The sequence below is a fragment of the Vanessa atalanta genome, chromosome Z (genome assembly GCF_905147765.1).
Source record: "Vanessa atalanta chromosome Z, ilVanAtal1.2, whole genome shotgun sequence".
NCBI classification, from domain to species: Eukaryota; Metazoa; Arthropoda; class Insecta; order Lepidoptera; family Nymphalidae; genus Vanessa; species Vanessa atalanta.
Window position 1 is genome coordinate 13,838,023 of NC_061902.1, and position 27,821 is coordinate 13,865,843.

The 27,821-nt window shown below is 32.0% G+C and overlaps 2 protein-coding genes across 12 annotated transcripts in view; one reads left to right on the forward strand and one right to left on the reverse strand.

Annotated features, from left to right (window-relative positions):
- LOC125076319 (basement membrane-specific heparan sulfate proteoglycan core protein) overlaps positions 1-27,821 on the forward strand; it is a 156,605-nt gene that overhangs the window by 25,504 nt on the left and 103,280 nt on the right. For all 11 annotated transcript variants that reach the window (XM_047688424.1, XM_047688429.1, XM_047688426.1 and 8 more), the window contains exon 2: positions 27,633-27,756. In XM_047688424.1, coding sequence (XP_047544380.1) covers positions 27,633-27,756 — 124 coding nt within the window. The remainder of the gene's footprint in view (positions 1-27,632; positions 27,757-27,821) is intronic.
- LOC125076320 lies at positions 20,118-22,579 on the reverse strand. Its single transcript, XM_047688438.1, has one exon. It carries the CDS (start codon positions 22,178-22,180, stop codon positions 21,113-21,115), a length of 1,068 nt encoding a protein of 355 aa, XP_047544394.1. The 5' UTR covers positions 22,181-22,579; the 3' UTR covers positions 20,118-21,112.

Genomic DNA, 27,821 nt, shown 5'->3' on the forward strand with positions numbered 1-27,821 from the left:
ACATAAACATGTTTTAAGTACAAGAAAATCCGTAAGCAATTATTTTCTTAATACACTTATTATTTAAAGAAATATAAATTGTCAAATCTTTATTGTTGTCTCAAACTCGTGAGGTACAATGTCATAGTTCAAAGTGAATTTAACTAATTGTCGTCAATGTTATAAGTGATCTCTTCGTTGTTATTTCGTATAGTTCTTATTCCCTTTCAAATAAAGATTAAATTGTTAAATTAAATAGTTGATATTTGTATAAGATGACATCAGCGGTTTTCAAGTGACGAGGTTTTCAAGGAAACTCACATTACATAATGCGAACGCTTTGTATCCTAGACATCTGTTTGTACGTTTATAAGACATTTTTACTTAAATTATATGTATATTCATTTTGTGTAATTAATAATATTAAATACAAAAAGAAACTGTTTCTTTTTATTTTTTTATTGATGTACTTTGTTGTTATTTTTTTTTTTAACATGGTGAAATTTGATTTATGATAAAAAGTTATATCCAGCGTTTCTTTGATAAAAAACTATAATACGGATTTAGGTATAGGCGTAATTAAAAATTATGACGTACATTACAATCACACTAGATTAAGGTAATTGTTTAAAAAAGAAACATTAAAATATTGTAAGATTAACTTTACTGAACAGGGTAAGCTCCGGCTATTTATTCTATCGCTAAACTGGTTGTGAACACATATTACCGGAAACATGCGGTCCCCTTGCCAGTACACTGAGCAATTATATTTATATATAAGTGAGTTAATGCAATAAATTGGTCAAAGAGGAGCGAAAACAATTATATTTAAAGAAAGTAGTCTCGACCGGTCTGTATCTCATCCTTTTAGGGTTCCTTGACCTACAAGATTAATACCTTATATAATGATGATATTACAAGCCGTGGTCCGAACCTGGTTAAGGCTAGTACAGGACTGTGAGAGGTGGCACAGACAAGAGGCCTAATGGTAAAGTCCGTCTGCTGAAGATAATACTTTTGCATCTGTCAGTTTATTTGTTAATATGGTCAAATAACTCATAGGTTAGCGAACCTCTTGTAAAAACAATTTTGTTATAAAATATTTTAACTAGTGTGAAACGCTCTAATTTTTTCATTCACTGTTATTACGTTTAAATACAACTGGCAACACTATCCTAAAAAATGTACAGGCGCTAACCTCATACAATATGCACTATAAAAGTGAGACCTCATGTAAACTATGACGAAGTAGCTTCAAAACTCATAAACAATTTGAAGTAAACATACATCTATCACCCTTAGAGCGTTTTCACATTATCCGACCCGATATCGCTGTCGGACGACGATAGCTGACAGCCGATAACCGTCACCATGTGCTATTTTCATATATTACTGGGCTCTGGGCACACAGAGACAATATAAATGCACGTATAGCACACTTACAAACGATATCGTCCGACGGCTCACGGCTCATCCGATTTTGCTGGCAAACCATCGGTGTCGGCTCCGATATCCGATATCGAATCGGCGCCCGACACCGATATCGGATAATGTGAAAACGCTCTTACACTTATGATGTCATTGTTATATGATGAATAATTAGATAAAAATGGCGTCATTAGTATTATCTTTGGTGTTGCGTTCTGTATTAAAAAATATCCTAAAAATAGTAATAATATTGTCTGAAATAGAATGTAAAATAAAAATAGACCAATAGTCTATTTTTATTTTTCTTATTAAAGAAATTATTGAGAAATAAAAAGTTATTTTAATGGCAACACTCTTAATACATTATGAATACATATTGGTGTTGATTATTTCATAATTGACACTAGCTACGAATAGTATTTTTGGAGTTCCTCTATCTTTTCGGTTAAAAGGTCAATATAATAAAAATAAATATACCAAACAACAATCGTAATAAGTTAAGAACACAGGTATAAAATGGTTATAGGTATGTACCTATTATAGGTAAATTTAATTTTGATTTAGTTAAAATGTCTATCGCTACGAATGAAACAACGTGTATTGAATTTTCATAACATTATTTCCTCATGTCTCCTCGTGGAAACACACATATAGATTCGCGCGTCGTATGAAATCTAGCAAATTGACAAATTTCCGTATAAATGTTAAACGTCAATTCAACAAAATATAAAACTAAAATAAAAACACCAACTCCAAACGAATTACTCTTAAAATTATATAACCAACCAATTTAGGAGTTTTGTTTTAAAAGTTATCTATACATGTAATAAAATTGGAGTGTCTGTTTGTAATATTAAAATAACCCATTTTTACTAAATGGATATGCATATATATACCAAAATAACATTTTTTACAATTTTTGTCTGTCTGTCTGTCTGTCTGTTCCGGCTAATCAGAGAACGGCTGGACCGATTTTGACGGGACTTTCAAACGAAATCGCACACACAGCTAGTATATAATATAACGTAATCATTGACTTACTTTATATAATAAAACCTTCTTGGAAACACGTTGATGATTAGAATAATACCAGATGATTGTCTGGTAAAAGTTAAATGTATAATGTTTTAGTAGCTTGTTCAGATAGTAGTAGTTCAGTTCAGTTCAGGTAGTAGATTAATAAAAAGTCTTCCCATTTATTATTAATAATAATTATACTTAAATAGAGAATATAATTTGAACGTTACGAATGTCATCGTCATGTTTATAGACGTATTCAATGTTTTATTCGTTGTTTACGTGTTAATATGATTTTAAAATGCACAAACGCACACCTATAAGCATTATACAATGTAGCCTTCTTGCTAGAGACATCTTATAATAACCTGACAAGCACACATTCCGAGACTTGATATCAAATCGAATATCGCACTCGTATCAACTAACCTTATTTGTGCAAGTACGCCTTTGTATAAAAAGCGCAACTGAATATTATGCAAGGACTAAAAAAATTGAGTATATTCATATAAAAAAAGAGTTTGTTTGTTAAAATTGTTACTAATTTCGTACGAAAATGCTTAGAATTAATTAATATGTAGCAGAAGAGCTGTCTCTTGGTAAACAATATTTTCCAATACACTCAAAAGTAGAAATTAGGTTTTTTTAATAATTTTTTACACTTAAATAAATAAACAATCGCTTAAATTTACTTCGTTTTGGAACCTTGTTGTGTTGGTTGAAACTTGTGTGTGTTGGATGATATTCTGCCACGTGCACTTTGGAACAACGTGCAGACTCTAAAGCCTTTTCCACAGGAGAAGGTTTTTACTTACTGAATTATTATAAGTATATATCTATTCTGAAATAATGATCCTGTTAGTATTCTGTAACCAATATTGAATTTTATAAAAATATAACTTCATAGTTTCATACATGACTGCTTATTGTTTATCTCTATTGTCATGTTTTGGGCATGTTTCCACTTGTCGTGAGTCCGATTTACTTTTTAATCGGATGTTGTCTTCTCATTTAACAAACATAATAAATAAGATTCAGAAAACTGAATAGAATGTATTGTGCGATGAGTATTCATGTCTAAATAGTGATTTAGGAACTTACGAACAATTATTTCACAAGAAAACAAAGCAAACAACAATTGAAGAATATTTCGAGAACAGCCGATCCTGAAGATAAAATCATCTTTAGGGACATTTATTTCAATGATTTGAGAAGTGATGGTTCTGAAAAAATGCCGATGAAATATTACACTTTTTGAATTTAATTCCATATTACATAGGACATGTTAAATTTCATCATGCACTCTCGCTCCCCAGCCTAAGGGAGACCTCGTTCGCCTACAATCCGAAACGATATCCGATTAAAACAACAAGATACGGATTCAACACTTAATAAATGGAAATGTGCCGCTACAATTATACAAATATTTAGTAAAACTTTACAATATTGCAATTGCAGAGCTTTGTGAAGTTCCAATAAATTATTATTATTAATCCCGCCGATTTTAATGATGTAACAATAGGCCGTATACTGGGAAACCAGAGGATTACTCGCATTCAATACTAAATGTTTTTAACGTACATAATAAAAATACATTAAATTTTGTTCATGGTATCCAGATATATATGAATGATATGCTTCTATGCAGATTAGGAATTATGGTGCAAATTAATTTGAATATCATATTTTATATAAAGTTTCAAATAAATTGTTTACTATATTTATCTGGATCTCTAGCAATGCAATTTGTTAATTTTCTAGAAAATTGCATCTGATAATTCTAGGAATTATGCGTTCGTCAGGGACACCTTTGAAACCTACCAATGTTATTTATTTTATTAATTATGTACAGCCTCTACTAATACTTGTAGGTAGGAAGAGTTTATATATTTAAAACGATATAATTTAAGGAAATAACAGGGCGGCTTATAAAAAATATGAATCGTCAGATTAGATAAAATCAGTGTTAAAGGAAAACCTTACAAGAAAGTCCTGTTTGTGTCTGATGAAATTCTATTATTTTGACTATTTTGAGGATCAAGAACTATGAACTCAACCAATCCATAATACAAAACTGTTACATATAACATTAGTCTTACAAATTCCGTTGATATAATACAGTTGGTAATTGTATAAAAGTACAATGATAATTATTATATAAATCCAATTTTAAACGCATTGGAATATAGATGCTTGTTGAATAAATTTATTATAAGTATCAAATTGTTTTCTGTTTTGTTCATAAATGATCCAAACGTAACGGAAGAACTATTTAAGAAAAAACAAACGAAACTCACATCAGAAATTAATAATGATAATGAATTAGAACATTTTAAAGATACAAGCATCAAAACAACGTATCACCGTATGTCGTTATTAACATTTCAAGGTTGAGAGAGTTATTGAGTGTTTTACTTGAATATTTCATTTTTTACAAGATTTAAGAACAAACAAGAATTAAATTAGTAAAATAATAGGGCTATTCTATAATGGGATATATGTATATAATAGCATCAACCTGTAAATTTCCCACTGCTGGACAAAGCCTTCTCCTCCTCAAAGGGAGATGGAATATGCTCCTAATTTCTCCTCGCTGCTTCAATGCGGATTGATGGATTCACTTGTGGCAGAATATCGTTGAAATTAGACCCATACAGGTTTCCTCATGAAGTTTTCCTTCACTGCAGAGCACGAGATGAATTATAAACACAAATTAAGCACATGAAAATTCAGTGGTGCTTGCCTGGGTTTGAACCCGCAATCCCGGGTTAAGATGTACGCGTTCTAACCACTGGGTCATCTAGGCTCTAAAACGGGATACTTTTTTTTGTATCTAGACAATTTTCAACAAAAGACTCGAATAATAAAAGTCCGTAGAGCTTATTGCAAATTGTTATATATATTAATTACTAGAAGTAACTTATGTTAGGGTGGTTTAATAATATATTAATTATAGTACAAAAGTAATATAATATATGTATACAAATATGCGATCTTTTATAATATAAACTTTGGCAACCCTCGGAAAAGCAAGCGTAACTAACCTAATTTTGAGTCCATTACACTTGGTGGGTATACAAAGTTGGAACCAGACAGACTCGATACATATATTAATGTGTACGTTTAGGAGTATTTAATCTTACAGAATATCTGTATTCATTGGTAATATATATATATTTATAAGCATATTATTCAATACAGGATTATAAAGATGATAGAAAGGTATAGAGCTAATACTTGTTGACTTCCAGGCAGGACATATTATTATAATTGTATTTGTCCAAAAAAAAATTGTTTTTTAAATGTTGAAAAATGGTAAATACTGAGTTTCTTGCCAGTTCTATTCGGTAGAATCTGCATTCCGAGCCAGTGGTAGCTTCACTTAATATAGTTTGAAAAATGACGATTCACTTAAATTTAGATTTTGATTTTTATAATATATCTAAATTGAAATGTAATATTCTTAAAATCATTATTGAAATTTGAGGAAAATTTAAACGAATCGGTTTTTTTTGTACATAATTTTTTATTGGTATCTTTATTGTTGTCAATACCTAACCTGCAATGTACTTATACGTACAAATAGGCAAAGACAACAGAGAATTCGTTTGTCCATATAATTTATAAATTCCAATTTCCATGAGGATTTCGTTTGATACGATCAACTAATCAAACTTGAGCGATAGTGATTGTTTGATGATGATGACGAGTTTTTTTTTTCAAACGGGGGAACATTGATTCAAATTATTTCGATAAACCGAATACTTGATTACACTTTTAGTATAATTTGTTTCTTTAATGTAATTGTATTATTTCGACATTATTCATACTAAACATTTTATAAATGGTCAGGTACAAAATGAACCGAAATGCCCCAGTGGTTAAATAATACGGATTTTAATCAATAATAGTGAGTTCAAATTCAGACAAGCTCGATTTAATTTTTACATGCCTAATTTATATTTACAATATCATGAAAACACGTGAGTTTGAAATTCTGTTGCATGGTTATCCTTCAGCCCTCTTCATAACACTATGTGACAGTTCCAACAGTTTGAAATGAATTTTTACTAATAAAATTTTATCATTATTAGCAACACTCTTTGATAATAATACAAAACGGATGTTGGAATATTTTATCTAACATGTCCAAATTACTTAGTACTAATATTTTGACACATTAAAGTTCATTAGCACCACAACTCATTGAGACCTATTTGGGAATAATAGATCTTCATAGACTAGCAACAACGTCTTTTTTATATTTTTGTTTATGAAATGTTCATGTAAACAGATTCATAGGTCCAGTGGATAGCTAATGAGATTTCATATCCCGAAGTCAGCATTCAAATTCACTATGGATTAATAAGAAGATTAAACTCACTCACTCCCCGTGTTTCAAAAAGCACGTAAAACTGTTTATGTCTGAACTGTTTTCATTCGTATCGGATTATAAAAGTGCAGGTGTGCTTGTGTGAGTATTGATGGAGACAGTATTGATAATCCATTGAGAGTGTGTGCTGTAGCCGAAATTGGTATTATCGGAAGACATTATAGTATTATATTCAAGATCATAAGACTATATTAAAATAAGCAAAGTTTGTTTTCACGAGTAAAATATACGTCAGCAGACTTCTGTCTGCATTTCATTCATTTATATTTGTGAGTTCGTTTGTTCAAATCTTTCAACATATTGAATTTATTCGAAGCGTAAATAACACATTGAACCGATGAACTAGATATCGCTCAGTAAACATATTATGTACAATTCGTATGAATCGTTTGTATATATTTTTAATGAATATAATAAGTCCAGTTATAATAAGTAAGTTTAATTAATGGAGATTTATAATCGTGTCTATATAGTTTAAGAGCGTATCTCTCGAAATTAATCATTTAGTTCTACAGGATATATATTTCAATGTCGTACCTTTGATTGGCCAGGACCTTCTCTGCTATCAAGTGCATTGTTTGGAGTTTATTGATTCAATTCAGACCTGCGATCTTTCATGCCAACTTACGTTTTCTATTCAATAAGTCATTTTACAGTTCAGAAATTCCTTTAAGTCCTTTCGTTTGTTCTGATACCATGTGATGTAGTATATTTTGTACTACACTCGCAAACGTCCACGAGCAAAAGTGGAGATATTACAAGTGTATGTGTAAATTAAAGTTTTCATCTCAATAACTCTACAAATAAATTATACCTTATTACTATTAGATTACTATTAGCCATCTTCAAGGTAACTACTATTTTTGTCTTGTTTATTGAATATAATTATCGAGATACATATTGTATGATGTATAGTCAGAAATACCAGATTTTTTTATAGAAACTCTTTAATAAGTCTGTCATGTGCATTTCAATTGTTTCCGATAAGATTGATTGTCGCTTTTATTAAATAAAGGTTGACCGAAATCTCCGGACGAATCATTAAAAAAATTATTCTTTAAATTAACCACAAAATACAATTCACGTGCACAGCATTATACTGACAAATAAAATTCGAATAAAGTCTGATCTTCGTTATATTTTTGTATTTGTAATATCACGATAATATTTTTGTACAGTAACATTATTTTATTATACAATAACATACCCTTTTTTCTATATATATTTACCTTTTAAGTATTATAAATGTATACGTAAAATAATTATCAAATCGACACTTTTCAAATTATTAAGTAATATGTAATATTATTAATTGTAAAGATTTAAAAAAGAATTGGACTCAAATTTTCACCTTGCAACACTCCGAATAATGTGATTAATTACTGTGTCAGAAAAACGTCAAATATGTTATTAAAATCCCCAACCAATAAAACAAAATTGCTAAATGTGAAATATATCGTTAAAATATTGTAACGTACTCCATTAGTAGTGAATGAAAATTTTTCAGAAAATAAATTTCAACAGTTGAATTGAATCAAGATATTTACTGAGTTGCATTCTAGCTGATAGCGTGATAATCCGTTAGATTTGACATTAAGTGGATGAATGGAAAAAAATAAATTATAACGTAATTGACGAAATAGACGATCATTTAATTGTTTTAATATTTAGCAATTCCTGTGATAACGATCGGATATAGAATGCCAATTAAATATTGTTACTTATATTTAATCCGGTTTTACTTAACTGTCTGTGATAAAAGTACTCATTCACACCTTCATAACGTATACATGGCGATATAGAATTACAGTAGTGTTTTTATATCTTAATAAAAACTTTAAATATTGTGTTGAGACTTTTATTTGAAATGAAAAATGCGCTATTCAATGCGACGCGTTTGATGTGAATCGTACTTAAAGCACCGCACAGGACGATTTTCAATCACATAATTGAAATATACCAAACGTAAGCTGTATTCTAATAAGTAATAATAACGGCATTTCAGAAATAATTACACGTAATTGCAATCAATATGTAATTTGAAACATTAACAAATTATTTTTAACAATGGATGTGGAATTATATTACATTTAAAGTATTTGTCGATGCAACATGACAAAATATGTACACTAAGAGTTTATATAGTAATTATTTAATAAATTCATGAAACACAACGCAAGTTAATGTGACGTAATATCTCACTATCTCACTCCTTCTCTCACTAATTTCTGACTCATTGGAAAAGTGTGAAATCGCGTTTGGATTCGGCTTAGGTTATCCTATCGTTCACTAATTGAGAAAACAATTAGAGGCGCGCCTTCATTAAAGTAGGTATTAATGAACACAATCCGCTCAACCCTTCGCTTGTAAGGTTAAGAAAAATAATCTGCTATTATGACCTTTAAGTTTGTGTTTACAAGACTTAAGGTCGCATGAATTTTCGTTAGAGTCACGTTTCTAAGGAAAAAACCCGTGTGAATTAAATTCTGCCGATTTGACCTGTAGACTTTTATGATATTATAGTCCTATGAGTTATACAAAAAGAGGGTTTAGAATGAGGCAGCGAACGGCATTCCGTTTGACGTCACGGCATACGAGTCTGGTTTACTCCCAAGACACAATTGTTATTTCATTGATATATAACGTCGTTTGTAAAACGTTTCGAAATTATATTCTTGTTTCACTCGTTAAAACAAAAGCTGCAATAAATGAACACAGATATTTATAATACTCAGTAATTATATTAAGTGCATAATTTTCAGTTACGAGTGTGTCCGCATCTGATTTTCTGTCGTATATTCTATGAAACGAAAACAGCTTTATTGTAATTCAATTATTTTCAGGAATATTGACGAGCTCAGATTTTTTATAACACATGTTTTCCTTTCGAATTTTCCTCGTAGCTTTTGTAATTGATTAAATGCATAATATTATGAATATTTATTTAACAGTGCATTGTATAATAAATAAAAAAAAATGCTTCGTTCGAATATAAAATAATAACATTTACAGTAACGCGAGAGAAGGTATAATATTACAAAGTTATTAAATAATATATATTCTATCGATAATGTTGATGATATTGAAAATGTAGGTGCATATATAATTTGAAATGTCATTAGACAAATTCTATAATATATTCATTTTGAGTTTATAATGTTCTAAATTTAATAACCTTAACGTCAAAAGAAAAGTGAAAAAGTGTCCGAATGTAGAGAAAAGTTCTCTTCAGGAGAAATGCTAACCACTAACAATAGCCAGTCATAACATACACGAGACACAACATATGAGTTGGAAGTTGATGTCAAAATGGTTCGAATTTGTAATAAACTACTTTACACCAATTGTTTAGAACATAATTACCAATATGTAATCTTAACAAAATGTACAGGCGATTGAATTTTTACGTGAATTCTCTGTAATTTTTACTTTTTATGAGTATCGTTAGATTCAGGAAAACAAATTCTTGTATCAAGGTCTGTTTGTTTATCTAACTAAACGTTTACATGTTTCTTGACTGAAATAGCACCGACAGTTTAGACCAACGTGTTTCAAAGATGAGATTTCAAACTTGAGTTTTTTTTAATGATTATATAATGACATTGATGTGCTTGTAACAGTCTACTTGAAACAAAATATCATAAATATTTAATGTACTTCATTATTTTCATATTATGTATGTTTATGTGTATATACTATTATTGAATAAACAATTTAATTGAATCAAAAATATCACTTTTTAAATATATTAATAGATAATATAATCTGTCACTCAATAAATTCGTAAATATCATAAAATTTTGAAGTTGAGTTGAATATATATTTTTTTTTAATTTTCTTTAACATATTTTCTATTTTGATGTGCCATTATTCTGAGGATGTAGTGGAGGTGGGTTTCTTTCCAACCCTTTTTTTCTTTGTGCCGCTTCCAGACGGATTAAGGTAAACGTCGAGGCACGCTCTTTTATTTGTGTTAACGAAACCAGAACGCTTTCATTTTCTTTTAATTTAACTATATTTTTAACGACGAATTATAAAATTATTAATTGTGTAATTAAAAAATATTATAATGTTGCTGATATTTTTACTTTACGTAATTAATTGAGTAGAAAATTGTGGCAGTTTTCTATATTTAGATATATTTTATTTTGATAATGAAATTAACAAATCTTCGTAATATATAATTATGCATGAAATAAATATGAATAAGGTATGATTACTGTTTGAATCATTCAATCACTTTTCTTAATCTACGTCGGAACTAGTGTGCCACAAAATAATATGACATCCATTAAAATACAATCAGCGCTATTCTCCACAAGCTTCGCGGTTGTTACCACTATATAATTTTGGTTATTTAGTATTTATAGTCAAATTCAACGGCGCTTCCAGTTGGATGGCTAAAATACTACGAATACTTTAACTTTTCAATGGTTACTGATGTTTTATCAATTATTTTAAGCGAATGGGTTATTGGAGCTTAACTTCATAGGATTCCTATTTTTTTTCTCTTGTGTGATATGAACCAGTACGTTTTACAAAAACTGTACATTCTCATTCACCCGGTAACATCCTTGATTTAAACTATTCATATAATTTAGATTGATACGGAAGGTTTATGAAATTTTCTACTGGTTATTGACTTTTTTGTCACGATAGTCAATCTCGGATTCTAGCTTGGAAAAATTGCTAAACATTGCTAAATCTCAAACTTCGACCATAACCTTATACCTAATACCTTTTTACTTTACCTTATTACTTTTAAAATGTATTAATTTTATAAATCGTTCAACGTACTAGTATTACTTTACATCGATATGTACACGTGTAACCAAAAGCGTATGAATCAATAAACAAATATTAAAAGTAAAACCACAGTATCCACAGATCGATGACAGTTGAACTGTAAATAAATGTAGCCAGGCTTTGATTGTTGAGTTTTTAGTAGTAATATTATGTATTGTATTCGTAATATCTGTTAGGAATTAAATCGAAATGTTTATTTCAAATTAAGAATTTTTAATTTCTTTTTTAGCCTCTACCCAACTGCCACAGTTTTAAATATGTAGGATATTTTTTTATTAAACAGAAACATTTACTCTTATATATCTTAATAATAGTAATTACTTATTGATATCTATATAAATATAAAAAGAAGTATGAAAGCCAATAGTACCAAGTAATAAAAAATAAAAATCTGGTTTAAAAAAATAAAATAAAATTTGTTCGTTAACTCAAAATATACCATAAAAATACATTATTGTAAAAAGAAGAGAATTAAAAATAAATTTTAATTATGACTATGAAGTTTTTTATATATATATATATATATATATAAATGTATATGAGTATTTACGAAGAATACAAAATTAACGTTAAATCTATTTTTATAAAGATCGAATCGGTTAGTTACTAGGTGGAGTAGGTCGGTAATATATTAATTATATACAATCTACGATCGTGGTATAAATACTGGTAGCCGTTGAATCCCAATTCCAACTCTCAGACCGAAAAATAAACAGGTGTCACACTAGTCGCATAGTATTTTATCAATTCAAATATTACATTAAAACCTTATTACTAAGTAAAACATTAAAATATTGACAGTAAAAGGCTTGGAGTTAGACTTTGATAATTTACAGGCCAGATATTATATACTATTTAGTTGGTAGCAAAGAGAACATGTCTAAATTTCTTACAGGTTATTAGCACATTCAAAGACAGTGTTACGAGTAGGCTTACATTTAATAATATTCTAAAATAACAATTTAACAGTTATTATAAGAGCCTATTTGAATAGTATTTTAGTTTGGATATTGACGAGTGACAAGAAAAACTAATACAGATTTCAAAATATGTATACAATTATATAACTTTTAGTTTGATTAAATATTATCTTTAAATTAGTTTCATTTCTTTAAGCAGGGCACTGACTGTAGACCACAATTCAAGGAACAAACAAATTCCCATATAAATATTTATAAATGTGTAACTATAATTTCATTACGAAATGTCTATTATTAAAGTTTCCCGTAAGCAATATTATAGGCAATTCCGTTGCCAATATATTTGTTACAACAGGCATGTGTGGTACACGCTTTATTTTAATTACGTTAATGTCCTTGGCCTTATTTTCTTAACCGTATGGGTGTATACTCTAAGACTCAACGTAATTATTTCCATACGAAACGGTTGGTATAAACAATAGCGCTGTTATAAACATCTCAAATATCAAAAACTAGAGAATGTTTTTAGTGTTATATATTTTGTTGTTTGCTAACATTACCATCTTTAACTACGCCGGAGTCGGTATAGATTTATCTTATGTGACTATTTTGCAGTCCCAATTTTATTAAAATCAAGTGTTTATTGAATTAATTATAACTTCTAGTCTATTTAAAGCTTCAATGGCTATACGGATTACGTATATTTTAGCGATATGGAATTCTCAGGTTTAATCCAGTTTCCGTTGACTACAACGTGATACCTTTACCGTTTAGATAGGAGTATTAATAACTACACACAATCTATTTTGGTTTTTAGATGTATTGTAAAGCTTAATATTAATTCAACACTGTAACACGAAAATTCATAGACGATTTTATGAGCCTATTTGAATAAATAATATTATGATTTTGATTTTTAGGAAACTAAACATAAAAGAAATTTACTTTCAATTAAAAGCAATAATTGACGTATCTATTGGTTACATTTAGTTCCTATCGTCAAGACTATGAAATAATTTGAGAGGAAAGTTCATACGTATTATTAGCTGTTTTCAGAAATGCCCCGTATGTCGCTTTATAAAGATGCATATCTGACCTAGGTGGAACAAAGATATCGGTCGGTTTTAAATCTTTCAGGTCTTTTCGGACTTGCTATCCCATAGGACGATAAAAGTGGGCCTGGAGGTATGGTATATTCTGACATGGTTCTCGTTTAAATAGTTGAGTTGATGTGCTTCATCGCGATCTGGTGGAGAGTTACAGCATAGTTGTAAAAATCTTTTTAACGAAAAATACGTATATGTAACAAAACATTCTTGAAAAAATGTACTCTTAACATGTGTAACGATACAATGTTTAGTACAGACAAAATATTGCTTGTTGACTTTTATAAGAGTTTTGAGTCGGCTATAAAATTAAATGTACTTATATAAATATAAATTACACTAAGTGTACTTGGCCGCATTTTGTAATCAATGTGACCAATTTTAGTGGTTACTCATTCATCTTTAAATTTGTTTAATGGCATCACCAATTCAAAAGATTGGCTTAATAAGTGAGACGAGAATCGTTAAGATTTAGTAGGTTTACGATCACTCGGTTGTTAATAAACAAATCCATGTCCAAGTACTAACAAAGCGAAGTTATTGCTTTCTACAATTTAATATTTTCATTTCTTGCTGAGTTTAAAATAAAAAAATTGAATTTAGAATGTTTTGATTTTGAATTTGTTAGAGCCGAGAAGGCCCAGTGGTTACAACGCGTGCATCTTAACCGATGATTTCGGGTTCAAACCCCGCCTGGGCACCACTGAATTTTCATGTGCTTAATTTGTGTTTATAATTCATCTCGTGCTCGGCGGTGAAGGAAAAACATCGTGAGGAAACCTGCATGTGTCTAATTTCAACGAAATTCTGCCACATGTGTATTCCGCCAACCCGCATTGGAGCAGCGTGGTGGAATATGCTCAAACCTTCTCCTCAAAGGGAGAGGAGGCCATTATCCCAGCAGTGGGACATTTACGGGCTGCTAAAAAAATGCTAATGATTTTGAATTAATTCAACAATTGTTTTTCATAATATAATAAAAACGAACTAAAGATAAGAAATCGAGTTATGTAACCCGAATAAATTTTATATACGAACTAAGTAGTTCACTTATGACAAACTGGCTTCAAGCTGCGGCTCTCGTAGCTGTCATAAATCGAACTATTGAAGTGAGTGAAGAATTCGAGAACATCGGCCTTAACTTTAATGTTTGACATACTTAGCTTGAGTTTTTCAAATACTTTTCGTTTACGTTAAGTTCTTAATTTTCATGAGTGGTTATATAATATTATATATGTAGTATTATGGCATTAGGTAAAATATTAAACAGTTCTATCGTGTGGTTGTTTCGTTGTTGCTAATAATGTTTAATATTATTATTAGCTGTTGCAATTGTACTTACGTCATTTGTAGGAATGCTCAGTACGTTTTGGAACGAAGTTTTCCTTTATACAGCGGATGATTTTAATAGTTAAATTAAACATTGAATTTGAATTTAATTTTCTTTACGCGCCCGTCTGATTAACACCCACTTATCTGACATTCTATTTCTTAATAGCAACATTTATATTGTTGTGTCCGGAAAACAACAAAATTATTTTGAACGGTGATTGAGTCAGTGTAAAAACAGGCCCAAAGGACATATCTTAGTTCCAATATTTGGTGGCGTTAACATAATCTCGATTTAAGGAATGGTTACTGCCCAGTAAATTTAATTTGCAAGTAGTCATATCAACTATAAAAGCAATAACTTTGATATTGCAGAACCACGTTCATTTTTTATTTACTTGTATACGTATAGATTGATAAACAATCTTGGCCTAAACGAAGTAACAGCAGCCAGAAAGAAGCGACAGGCAGATGAAAAAATACGGTAAAAACAGCCCGTCGCCACTCGCCACTGTCGCCTATTATCTTGCTTGTCGCGTCTCTCACACCCGTTTGCGGATCATGTTGGACTAAGTAAAATTGCAAAGAAATCCCTCGTCGTGGCCTCCCCTCTCTAATTGCGGCTTGAGGGTCGATTTATTTGCGAATCGCACGCTGTTGTGTGCGGCTAATGAGGGCTTTTATTTGCTCTCGTTTTGAGCTTTGTTATATAATACTATCCATGTCTATGAAAGGATTGATGATTGCGACTACATTTGATTCTGAGGCTTTGATGTGAGTGAATATATGACGTGTTATACTTTAATATGACACAGTCTGGTAATGATGATTATTTTTTAACTTTGATTTCACACAGTCTCTTTATGTGAGTGTCAGCATGAGTCAAAATTGTAAATTAATTTCATACCAGTTCCAAGAGATTTAGTTGAAATTGGAAATATTCATATATGGTAAAATAGAGGTAGTCTCATGATGGTATCCCGATATGGCCATAGAACCTACTCGTCTTCTGAACACTGGTTCGTCGTATTAAGACTATTTTCTTCGTTTTGGCAACTGGCTTAAATAAAAGCTTGTTTTGTTAATATGTTATTTAAACATTAATTAATTTATGTAATGCAGTATACATTTTTAAACAATTGAAATAAAACGAGTGAAAATATTTTTATTTTAATAAGAAAATTAAATTTTAAACGGTTCGTCTTTATACTGTATTCGGGTTAAATTTTAATTTTGATACAAATTAAGTGAATTTTTCTTATTATTAATTAATAAATAATTCAATACATATTCTAACGTGATAATCGTTTTCTTCACGAGCAAGAACAAGCTGGACTTGTGACTATTCCCTGCCTAGCTTAGATAAAATATAATTTTACGTTTAAATTTCTTATATTTAAATATCGGTTTGGCTCGTGATTTCGTCTAGTTAGTTAGGATCCATATAACGTTGATTTTGTGTAATAACCGTGTTCTTTTAGAGCGTCAGAGATTATAAGTTCAATCGACTATAGAGGAGTCAAATTAAACCAGGTGTATCTTTTAAATGCGTTTTTAATATAAATATTTTGTTTAATATATTTGAAATAATATTAATCGAATGTATGAGATACCGGTCCCATTTCCTTTAACACCTCTTACGAGTAGCTGAAGGATGTCGCTCCTACCCATCTTTATATATTTAACTGTTTTGAAAAATATAAAAGGGGGAGGAGGTTGAAATGGCCCCGCGCCCGCCATCAACTGTAGATTCCAACCATAGATCGGCGAACCTTCCTCGAGCATGGGAAGTGCGATTTTATAGTGTGCAAACACTTTGTTAAATAATATATGAACTAGAACTAAAGTCCAGCAGGTATCACAGCCGTAGCTGAGGTGTATAAAAGACTAATAGTCTTATAAATAAAACTAGACCGTAGTCCAGCGGATAGCACAGTAATAACTATGTTATTCAAATCGACGACTAGACTTATAAATAAATCAACAAACTAGACCGTGGTCCAGTGGGTTTCACAGTCGTAACTGCGGTGTTTATAAAGTAGCCAATGCTACAACAATAATAATAAAAATAAGGATCAAAGTCCCATAAATAGTCAATCAGTCATAGCTGAGGAAATCTGTAGTCAATGGGTTTAACCCTGGATTATCATTGCATTAAATCACTGTTTCTCATACCAGTTCAAGTGCACGACCATCAGGCGGCCTAATGCAAGCACAACGTTATTCGTTGCTATATCCACTGTCGCAGAGTGTCGTTTTATCGTAAGATAATACGTATTAATTCCAAACATAGTGGAATAATATTCAATTAAACTCATAGATTACCGCGTAGGAATCATTTAAGTGGATTTAGCATAATTTGTCATATTTTCTACCGTAGTAGGTTATAAAATATGAATATATAAATGATATACGTATAATCGTATTCTTTCTTATAACTAAGACTTACATCTAAGACTTATAACTAAGACTTAACACTAAATCGAACGTTTTCTTAACTAGCTTATAAACCTTATAAACGCTTCGCGTATCACGTTTTACTTAAATCTATAACTATACAGTGGATATACTTAACTCTACAACAGGCACACACCCTACAATCGATTACTTAAACCAGCTTTGAACTCAGATCATTATTTGCATGTGATAATCAACTTCAAAGAGATATACGCAGTCTTATTACTAAACTAGGTGTCCTACTACAATATTTCTTATAATATCCTTAACACTGGGCTAAGGAGGCGTCCCTAAAAGGACGAACATTTTGCTACAAACGACACTTCTCGTATAAAGCGATTAGTGCGCCATATATGTATAGTGATGCCAGCCTGGATGAAATCCATTATTTGGGTCCTTCACTGCATGAACGTATCACTTCAGCATTATTACAGCCTCCGCAACGCCCTGCAACATTCGGTCGTGATTCTGGTACTACCGATTGATGAGAGACATCAATAACGACATCGTAACGTCAACCAGCCATAGCTCAGTACCACATAGCACATACACTACTCTAGTAACCCGGTAAGACAGAGTGAGGGACATTACCGTATCGCCAAAGACGTTATACAGTAACCTCAAACCCCGAAACTATCTCACGTAGGCAGCCTCATTGGTAACAGAAGGAGGGACACTACCGTATCGCCGAAGACGTTATACAGTAACATCACACCTCGCAACTGCATCACCTAAGCAAATTCAAGACGACATCGCCACGAGGGACACTAATGCAGCGACTCTCGGTCGAGCCACACAGCCTCAGACCACGCGTCGAATCATCAAGAATCCACCAGAGTATATTCAGTACAGTACTCGTGCGCGATCATTTTGCATGTGCATAGTACAAATATATTATAAAGGTTTTGTTATTTAACAATAAAAATCTTAAAACATCAACATCATTAGATCGTTGTCGTCGTGATCGTATCAAACAGTTATACCAAACTTGGATCTGTTTACAGATAATAATTGTGGAGTTTTAGAACGACCGGTTTACGAACTTACGTCCGTCGATCGACACAGTTTTACATGAAGAGTATTTATTTCGACCGCTATACGAACTTACATCCGTCGATCGTCACAGTTTTACAATATAATATCGCTACAACTTGCTCCGCTTACGGTTTACAAGAATCTGCAACATGGAAGACAAAGTTGACAAGCAATATGTTTAGTTATTTTACAAATTAATTATTATTGAAAGAAGTTCAATCATTATTTATAGCCTTATTGCTATTTGTTAATATACTTGATTTAAATTTCATAATTAATAGTCACCGTGGTAACCCTTTACTATCAGTATGCATCGCCCAGTACATACTTTTTTGCAATTAGATATTATCGCAAGACGGCTACCATCAAACCGTTTCTATATCATATTAATTTCATTATTATATTTTATTCGAGGTTAACCCCGACCTTCTTTATATCGCTTTTATATAATAAATATAATGTCTCATTGAGAACACTCATTCATATGACGGCCTGCCATACCGTCATTTGTAATAATCATTTGTATTATTTATAGGTAAAGTGCACGAAGCACATTCTCATTATAATTATATTTTGCCATGCATCCACCATTGATATATGAGTAGGCACTACACCGACACACGGATCTGCGCCACTCCTATATTTTAGAATAATCAACCATAGCTAGCAGCCTCGCAGTATAACCCGCACAGCTGCACCGCCTAGTATCATTTCTTATTATGTAATTTGATATGCATTATTGCACGCGGCCGATGCGGCGAGCGCATCACTCCACGCGTCCAATTTGAACCGAGCTGCCAAGCATCATACCCCTATATATGCTTTCACGAGAGTATGACATTCGGCGCAGGTCAGCCTTAAATCTATAGAATTTTGTATGGAAAAAGGCTGGCGCCGAGATTTTTTATCAAAAAGTGGCACGTCATTTTCTTCGCCAATACACGAACATATCCATGAATACACGAACGATTTCACCAAAAACGTATGAAAAAAGGTAAGCTTGATATAATGTCATTCCTTTATTATTCCATGTATATGTATACATTTACTATGCAATCTCATGAATTTATTTGTATGTATGTTTTTATGTTTCTATATATGACATATAATTCTATATATGTATGTATGTATGCATGTATGTAAACTCTTCAAAACAACTTGACCAATTTTGATTAAATTTTAATATGTGCTTAACTGAGTCTACGGATGGCTTATATTGATCCCGGTAGGTGGCGCTGCGATCGATGTTATGTTTTATATATATAAAAATGTATTAAAATAACAATAATTCATTCTCACGTATTTATGTAAATAGTATAGTACAGTCCGTTACATCCAACCCCCTAAATTATATGAAGTTTATCGGAATATAATTTACTCCTAAATAAATTAATTCTTTTATCTTGTTTCCTACATTATACGTGTATAAAATATTGCAAAAAATATATATTATAAGTGAAAACCTCACTTATTACTAAATAGTTCCCTAAAATATTAATAAGGTGTATCTAGATGGCCGCCCATCTACCGTCCTACTAAATCTATGTAATCATATTCTTATTAATTTCCCTAGCATCTAAGAGAAACAGTTATGGTTCCATCACGCTTTAAAGTGAAAGTCAGCGGACTACCATAAGGCGTTGAAGCCCTTGAAATAATATTTAATTCCTCAAGTTCCTTAAGTTTTCCTTCCATTTTCTGTCTATAGGCGTAAGGTATAGGATATGATTTTTTCACAAGGGGTTTATTATTAGTCATTATTATCTCATGCTCGTAGCAATTACAACGTCCTAATTTTTTAGTAAAAACGTTTTTATATTTATATAGCATTTTTAAAAGGTTTTGTTTAACAGGGTGAGTAATATCTGTCCCTAATTTAATTTTTTCTAAAACATAGTCGAAATTTTCTTGAGCAATAGTCATTACAGTCTTATTTAACCATGTATTGCGGTTTACGATAGGTATAATGTACTCTATATTATTCTTCGTTAACTTTATTTGCATATGTTCTTTTCTAAAATCTAAAACTATTTCATTTCGTTTGATCCAATTGAATCCCAGTATAACTGATCGTGACAAATTCGGCACAATTAAGTAACCAATGTCTAAAGTTAAGTTTCCTATCTCAGTTGGTATCATCACCATTTGTTGTATTTTTGAACTACTTAAACCTATTGCACCCTTAATTTGTATTGCTTTAACTGGCATCATAGGCAAATTAAAATGCTTAAGCTCAAGATAAGTTAATTCTGATATGCAAGTGATATCACTACCCGTATCGAGTAATGCATCTAATTCTAACGTAATTAACTTAACGGGAATTTCACATCTTATGTTCGTATCACTTAAATCTAAGTTTTCGTGTTCCTCAAAAACGTTTAGAACTTCATGTTCTACAACATATTTTTCCTTGTTACAGTTTGATATAAACAGTTGAACCATCTGATTTTCGATGTCTTCCTTATAATAACCAAATCCCGTTCTATCTCTCTGTCCAACAGCTTGTATTGGTCGGAGTATGCCTCTACCATTAAATTTTCTGCCTAGTGGTTGTCCAGGCAACCAGCCAGTTTTTAACATCATACACAAAGCTTCATCCCCTGATTTAACAGCTGAGACGGGGTCGTTTTGTTCAGCCATATTTAGTTTAAATTATTGTAATGAGATACATTATTATAATCTCCATTGCAATCGTTTTCATATTCAGTATAATCATTGTGAATTAAATTTGTTTGATGGTTTTGTCGCTGGTAATTTTTATTGTAATCTTGCTTCTGCCGATTTTTATATGGATGCTGAATATCATTTCTATTAATATAACGTTCTCTGTTATTACTCACATCTTTTATAATTTTTGGTTTGGAACTATGTGGTGGCAATCCGTCGTCCTGTTTATTGATGTCATCGAGATTTCGCAAAAAATCAGTTAATTCGATAACTGTATCTCCTTTTGACATTGCCCACATTTGTTGTATATGTCTCGGATAATGCCTAATCATGTCTGAAACTAGTTGTTGTTCTGGTATGGTGAAAGATAGCATTCGAACTTGGCTAGTTAGGCTTAAAAAGTGACCGAGCATGGTGGGGTGTTGTACTTTATTCCATTTTGCACATACAATATCTCTTCTTATTTTATTTTGTTCTGACTCTCCCCAGTAAGTGTGAAGAAAGTCAGTTTTAAAGTCGTCTAGAGACTTCCATTGGGGAGAGTAAAGTCTCGCCCAATCTCTAGTTTCACCTTGTAAACATTCATAAATTAAATCTAATTCTTTTCCTTTACTTGGAATTTTTCTAAGATACGCGGTTAAATCTTCTAAAAATGTGACGGGATGATTTTTATTTTTATCGAATTTTGGTTTCTCTGTAGCTATGTTTAAAATATTGTAAGGAGTATTTTCAATGACTATATTTGAAGAGGACGCCGGTTGTTGTGACTCTACAGTCCTCTCATTTCTTTGTTGTAATTCCCGTTCTAAATTATTAATTTTCATCTCCATTACACGTGTTGAACGTTTCATTAACTTGTAAAGTGTCACAAGTTTTTGTCGTCTTGCAACGGAAGGTCGTATGGTTCTAGCATTGCTGCTTTGTGTGGGTTCTATTCTCTCTGAATTACGATCATTTGCACTTTCTTGGGTTTGTTTGCGACGTTGCGCAAGTGGTTGATTGATATCATCATTGTCATTTTGTCTATTCCTTTTTCTAACCATTTTGTTGTATAGTTGTTAAGCTAGTCAGAAAATTAAATAATAATAACAATATATTGTTATTCCAGTAACGTTCAATATAAGTATTTAGCACTTTTATTAACACCTTTAGTCTAGTAATCGTCACTATACACAACTAGTTTTAATTCTTATTACTCTGAATATTCATTTAACTCGATATGCACCTAAAACAAAAGAAAAGTACGTACAACCCCCAGACTCCTCAAACTTTACAACCCCCAGACTGTAAAGGTTATAAAGCCTATTTGAACATATAAATCTCTTTAGACTCTTTCCAATTCACGGACAACAATTTGTAGGCTTTCGCCTACTTTTAAAATTAAGAATTAGCCGATTTGACCATCCTGGTCACGGCACCAATTTGTGACTATTCCCTGCCTAGCTTAGATAAAATATAATTTTACGTTTAAATTTCTTATATTTAAATATCGGTTTGGCTCGTGATTTCGTCTAGTTAGTTAGGATCCATATAACGTTGATTTTGTGTAATAACCGTGTTCTTTTAGAGCGTCAGAGATTATAAGTTCAATCGACTATAGAGGAGTCAAATTAAACCAGGTGTATCTTTTAAATGCGTTTTTAATATAAATATTTTGTTTAATATATTTGAAATAATATTAATCGAATGTATGAGATACCGGTCCCATTTCCTTTAACACCTCTTACGAGTAGCTGAAGGATGTCGCTCCTACCCATCTTTATATATTTAACTGTTTTGAAAAATATAAAAGGGGGAGGAGGTTGAAATGGCCCCGCGCCCGCCATCAACTGTAGATTCCAACCATAGATCGGCGAACCTTCCTCGAGCATGGGAAGTGCGATTTTATAGTGTGCAAACACTTTGTTAAATAATATATGAACTAGAACTAAAGTCCAGCAGGTATCACAGCCGTAGCTGAGGTGTATAAAAGACTAATAGTCTTATAAATAAAACTAGACCGTAGTCCAGCGGATAGCACAGTAATAACTATGTTATTCAAATCGACGACTAGACTTATAAATAAATCAACAAACTAGACCGTGGTCCAGTGGGTTTCACAGTCGTAACTGCGGTGTTTATAAAGTAGCCAATGCTACAACAATAATAATAAAAATAAGGATCAAAGTCCCATAAATAGTCAATCAGTCATAGCTGAGGAAATCTGTAGTCAATGGGTTTAACCCTGGATTATCATTGCATTAAATCACTGTTTCTCATACCAGTTCAAGTGCACGACCATCAGGCGGCCTAATGCAAGCACAACGTTATTCGTTGCTATATCCACTGTCGCAGAGTGTCGTTTTATCGTAAGATAATACGTATTAATTCCAAACATAGTGGAATAATATTCAATTAAACTCATAGATTACCGCGTAGGAATCATTTAAGTGGATTTAGCATAATTTGTCATATTTTCTACCGTAGTAGGTTATAAAATATGAATATATAAATGATATACGTATAATCGTATTCTTTCTTATAACTAAGACTTACATCTAAGACTTATAACTAAGACTTAAAACTAAATCGAACGTTTTCTTAACTAGCTTATAAACCTTATAAACGCTTCGCGTATCACGTTTTACTTAAATCTATAACTATACAGTGGATATACTTAACTCTACAACAGGCACACACCCTACAATCGATTACTTAAACCAGCTTTGAACTCAGATCATTATTTGCATGTGATAATCAACTTCAAAGAGATATACGCAGTCTTATTACTAAACTAGGTGTCCTACTACAATATTTCTTATAATATCCTTAACACTGGGCTAAGGAGGCGTCCCTAAAAGGACGAACATTTTGCTACAAACGACACTTCTCGTATAAAGCGATTAGTGCGCCATATATGTATAGTGATGCCAGCCTGGATGAAATCCATTATTTGGGTCCTTCACTGCATGAACGTATCACTTCAGCATTATTACAGCCTCCGCAACGCCCTGCAACATTCGGTCGTGATTCTGGTACTACCGATTGATGAGAGACATCAATAACGACATCGTAACGTCAACCAGCCATAGCTCAGTACCACATAGCACATACACTACTCTAGTAACCCGGTAAGACAGAGTGAGGGACATTACCGTATCGCCAAAGACGTTATACAGTAACCTCAAACCCCGAAACTATCTCACGTAGGCAGCCTCATTGGTAACAGAAGGAGGGACACTACCGTATCGCCGAAGACGTTATACAGTAACATCACACCTCGCAACTGCATCACCTAAGCAAATTCAAGACGACATCGCCACGAGGGACACTAATGCAGCGACTCTCGGTCGAGCCACACAGCCTCAGACCACGCGTCGAATCATCAAGAATCCACCAGAGTATATTCAGTACAGTACTCGTGCGCGATCATTTTGCATGTGCATAGTACAAATATATTATAAAGGTTTTGTTATTTAACAATAAAAATCTTAAAACATCAACATCATTAGATCGTTGTCGTCGTGATCGTATCAAACAGTTATACCAAACTTGGATCTGTTTACAGATAATAATTGTGGAGTTTTAGAACGACCGGTTTACGAACTTACGTCCGTCGATCGACACAGTTTTACATGAAGAGTATTTATTTCGACCGCTATACGAACTTACATCCGTCGATCGTCACAGTTTTACAATATAATATCGCTACAACTTGCTCCGCTTACGGTTTACAAGAATCTGCAACATGGAAGACAAAGTTGACAAGCAATATGTTTAGTTATTTTACAAATTAATTATTATTGAAAGAAGTTCAATCATTATTTATAGCCTTATTGCTATTTGTTAATATACTTGATTTAAATTTCATAATTAATAGTCACCGTGGTAACCCTTTACTATCAGTATGCATCGCCCAGTACATACTTTTTTGCAATTAGATATTATCGCAAGACGGCTACCATCAAACCGTTTCTATATCATATTAATTTCATTATTATATTTTATTCGAGGTTAACCCCGACCTTCTTTATATCGCTTTTATATAATAAATATAATGTCTCATTGAGAACACTCATTCATATGACGGCCTGCCATACCGTCATTTGTAATAATCATTTGTATTATTTATAGGTAAAGTGCACGAAGCACATTCTCATTATAATTATATTTTGCCATGCATCCACCATTGATATATGAGTAGGCACTACACCGACACACGGATCTGCGCCACTCCTATATTTTAGAATAATCAACCATAGCTAGCAGCCTCGCAGTATAACCCGCACAGCTGCACCGCCTAGTATCATTTCTTATTATGTAATTTGATATGCATTATTGCACGCGGCCGATGCGGCGAGCGCATCACTCCACGCGTCCAATTTGAACCGAGCTGCCAAGCATCATACCCCTATATATGCTTTCACGAGAGTATGACATTCGGCGCAGGTCAGCCTTAAATCTATAGAATTTTGTATGGAAAAAGGCTGGCGCCGAGATTTTTTATCAAAAAGTGGCACGTCATTTTCTTCGCCAATACACGAACATATCCATGAATACACGAACGATTTCACCAAAAACGTATGAAAAAAGGTAAGCTTGATATAATGTCATTCCTTTATTATTCCATGTATATGTATACATTTACTATGCAATCTCATGAATTTATTTGTATGTATGTTTTTATGTTTCTATATATGACATATAATTCTATATATGTATGTATGTATGCATGTATGTAAACTCTTCAAAACAACTTGACCAATTTTGATTAAATTTTAATATGTGCTTAACTGAGTCTACGGATGGCTTATATTGATCCCGGTAGGTGGCGCTGCGATCGATGTTATGTTTTATATATATAAAAATGTATTAAAATAACAATAATTCATTCTCACGTATTTATGTAAATAGTATAGTACAGTCCGTTACAGACTGGTTGCAATCGATTATAGCTGATACCAATCGCATTAGCAACAGTTTATTGATCTGTTTCAATGACATGGCTGTTGATATAAAGTCAGTTTTTATATAAAAAAAAAAATGTAAAAAAGATCGTTTATAAAATTGCAACAAAAACGTACACATAGTCGAGTCGGCACAACACTTTTGAATCATGTTACACGATTAAATTGAATGTGAGGTTCTATCGGTTCGGAAAGTAAGATTCAACCGGAAAGAACCGGAATTTAATTATAATTACTGTCCAGTGTGGAAATCATGCGTGCATTGTATTTTAATATGCAAAGTTATAAATATCGATTAATTTTACTATAATAAAAACGAATATCTTTCGGGAGAAAAATATTTTTACGTTGTTTTAACTTGTTGTTCTTTTTTTGTTCTGAATCGAAGCTTACATTCTCAAATTAGATAACACTGATTCTATCAATGTTATCTATATTTCAATCTTTATACAAAAATTGTTCCAAAACAGCTATGACCTTTTGTTAAGAATACCTTGTTAATTATCCCTAAAGGATTCTCGAACTCCAAAACTAAAAATAGACCAGACAGCTTTTTTATATATTTATCTTTCTAAGCATCTAAGAAAAAAAATATGAAACAAATATACCTGCATATCAGTTAAAAATAATATAATAAATAAATATGTCCTCGGTATTTTAGTTAAACAGATCTTATATATGCAGACCTTGTAACAGGCGAATATCTTAGAAATCGATTTTGTTTTTCTGTCGAATATATCTGAAGCTAAATCTCGCGAGCGATATACTAATGCCATCGAATTTGTATTTCATTGGCCGTAAGTTTTTTTTTTATTACAAGATTGACGATTTCCTCTATTAAAAATAAAGTTTTCTTTGGTCTCGTTAAGAAATCTGTAGGTGTAAAACAAATATTTGTGTAAATCGAAAAACGTGGGTTGCATCGATGTATCGTTAACACGTAATTGCTTTACCTAATTACATAATGCAGACAAATTTAAACTCACCTACATTTTTATTCATGGCAACTATTTAAGAATGTTTTTTTAATTTGTAAAATTCTACCGTGGCCTTGACTTACTGGGCAACCGTGAAAGTTAGACTCGTGTGTAGGCGAAGGATGCGGTTATTCAGCCATTTGGTGATACAGCATCCTGCGATTAGAGACAAGGGTGGCGATTTAGAGTCGAATAGTAGATTCGGATCGGATAAGAAGGTCAAATGGTTTGTTCAGAGCGAAGGGGCCGTCAAATCGAAATCGTTACTTGGGCGGGGCGGAACGTGCGCAGACCAATCCCGAACACCAATAAGTACCTACCTATTCTTGGAGACATCCCAAAACGACCTCCTAATTGTATATACTTAGTACATTATATACTATAACTTAGAAACTGGAGACATAGGTACATAATAAAGAAATTTGAGTCTGGAACATTCAAGTTTTAATAGTACTCTCGATTCAAATGTCGTATAGTTTTCGGAAATGTTTTGAATGATTTGTAAAGTTTTAATTTACATAAGAATTTACTATTAATAAATTATGTTATAAAAGTTAATTATTTTGTTCTAGGTATCACCAGCAGAGGATATCTATTGGGAAGGCGAAGATGATCTAATGAACGAGTTCTTAGAAGTGGACAACGCTGACGCCGGTATCGGTGGTCATTTGCAACGGCTAAAACGAAAAGCGTTTGGTATGCTTTTTTTATGAAACATAAAACTGTATCTTTTTTTAGTTTAAAACAAAGATTAGAATTAG

What these genes read in the sequence shown, in the direction of transcription:
- LOC125076320 (XM_047688438.1), bottom strand. Translation starts at nt 22,180, where the DNA reads ATGGTTAGAAAAAGGAATAGACAAAATGACAATGATGATATCAATCAA.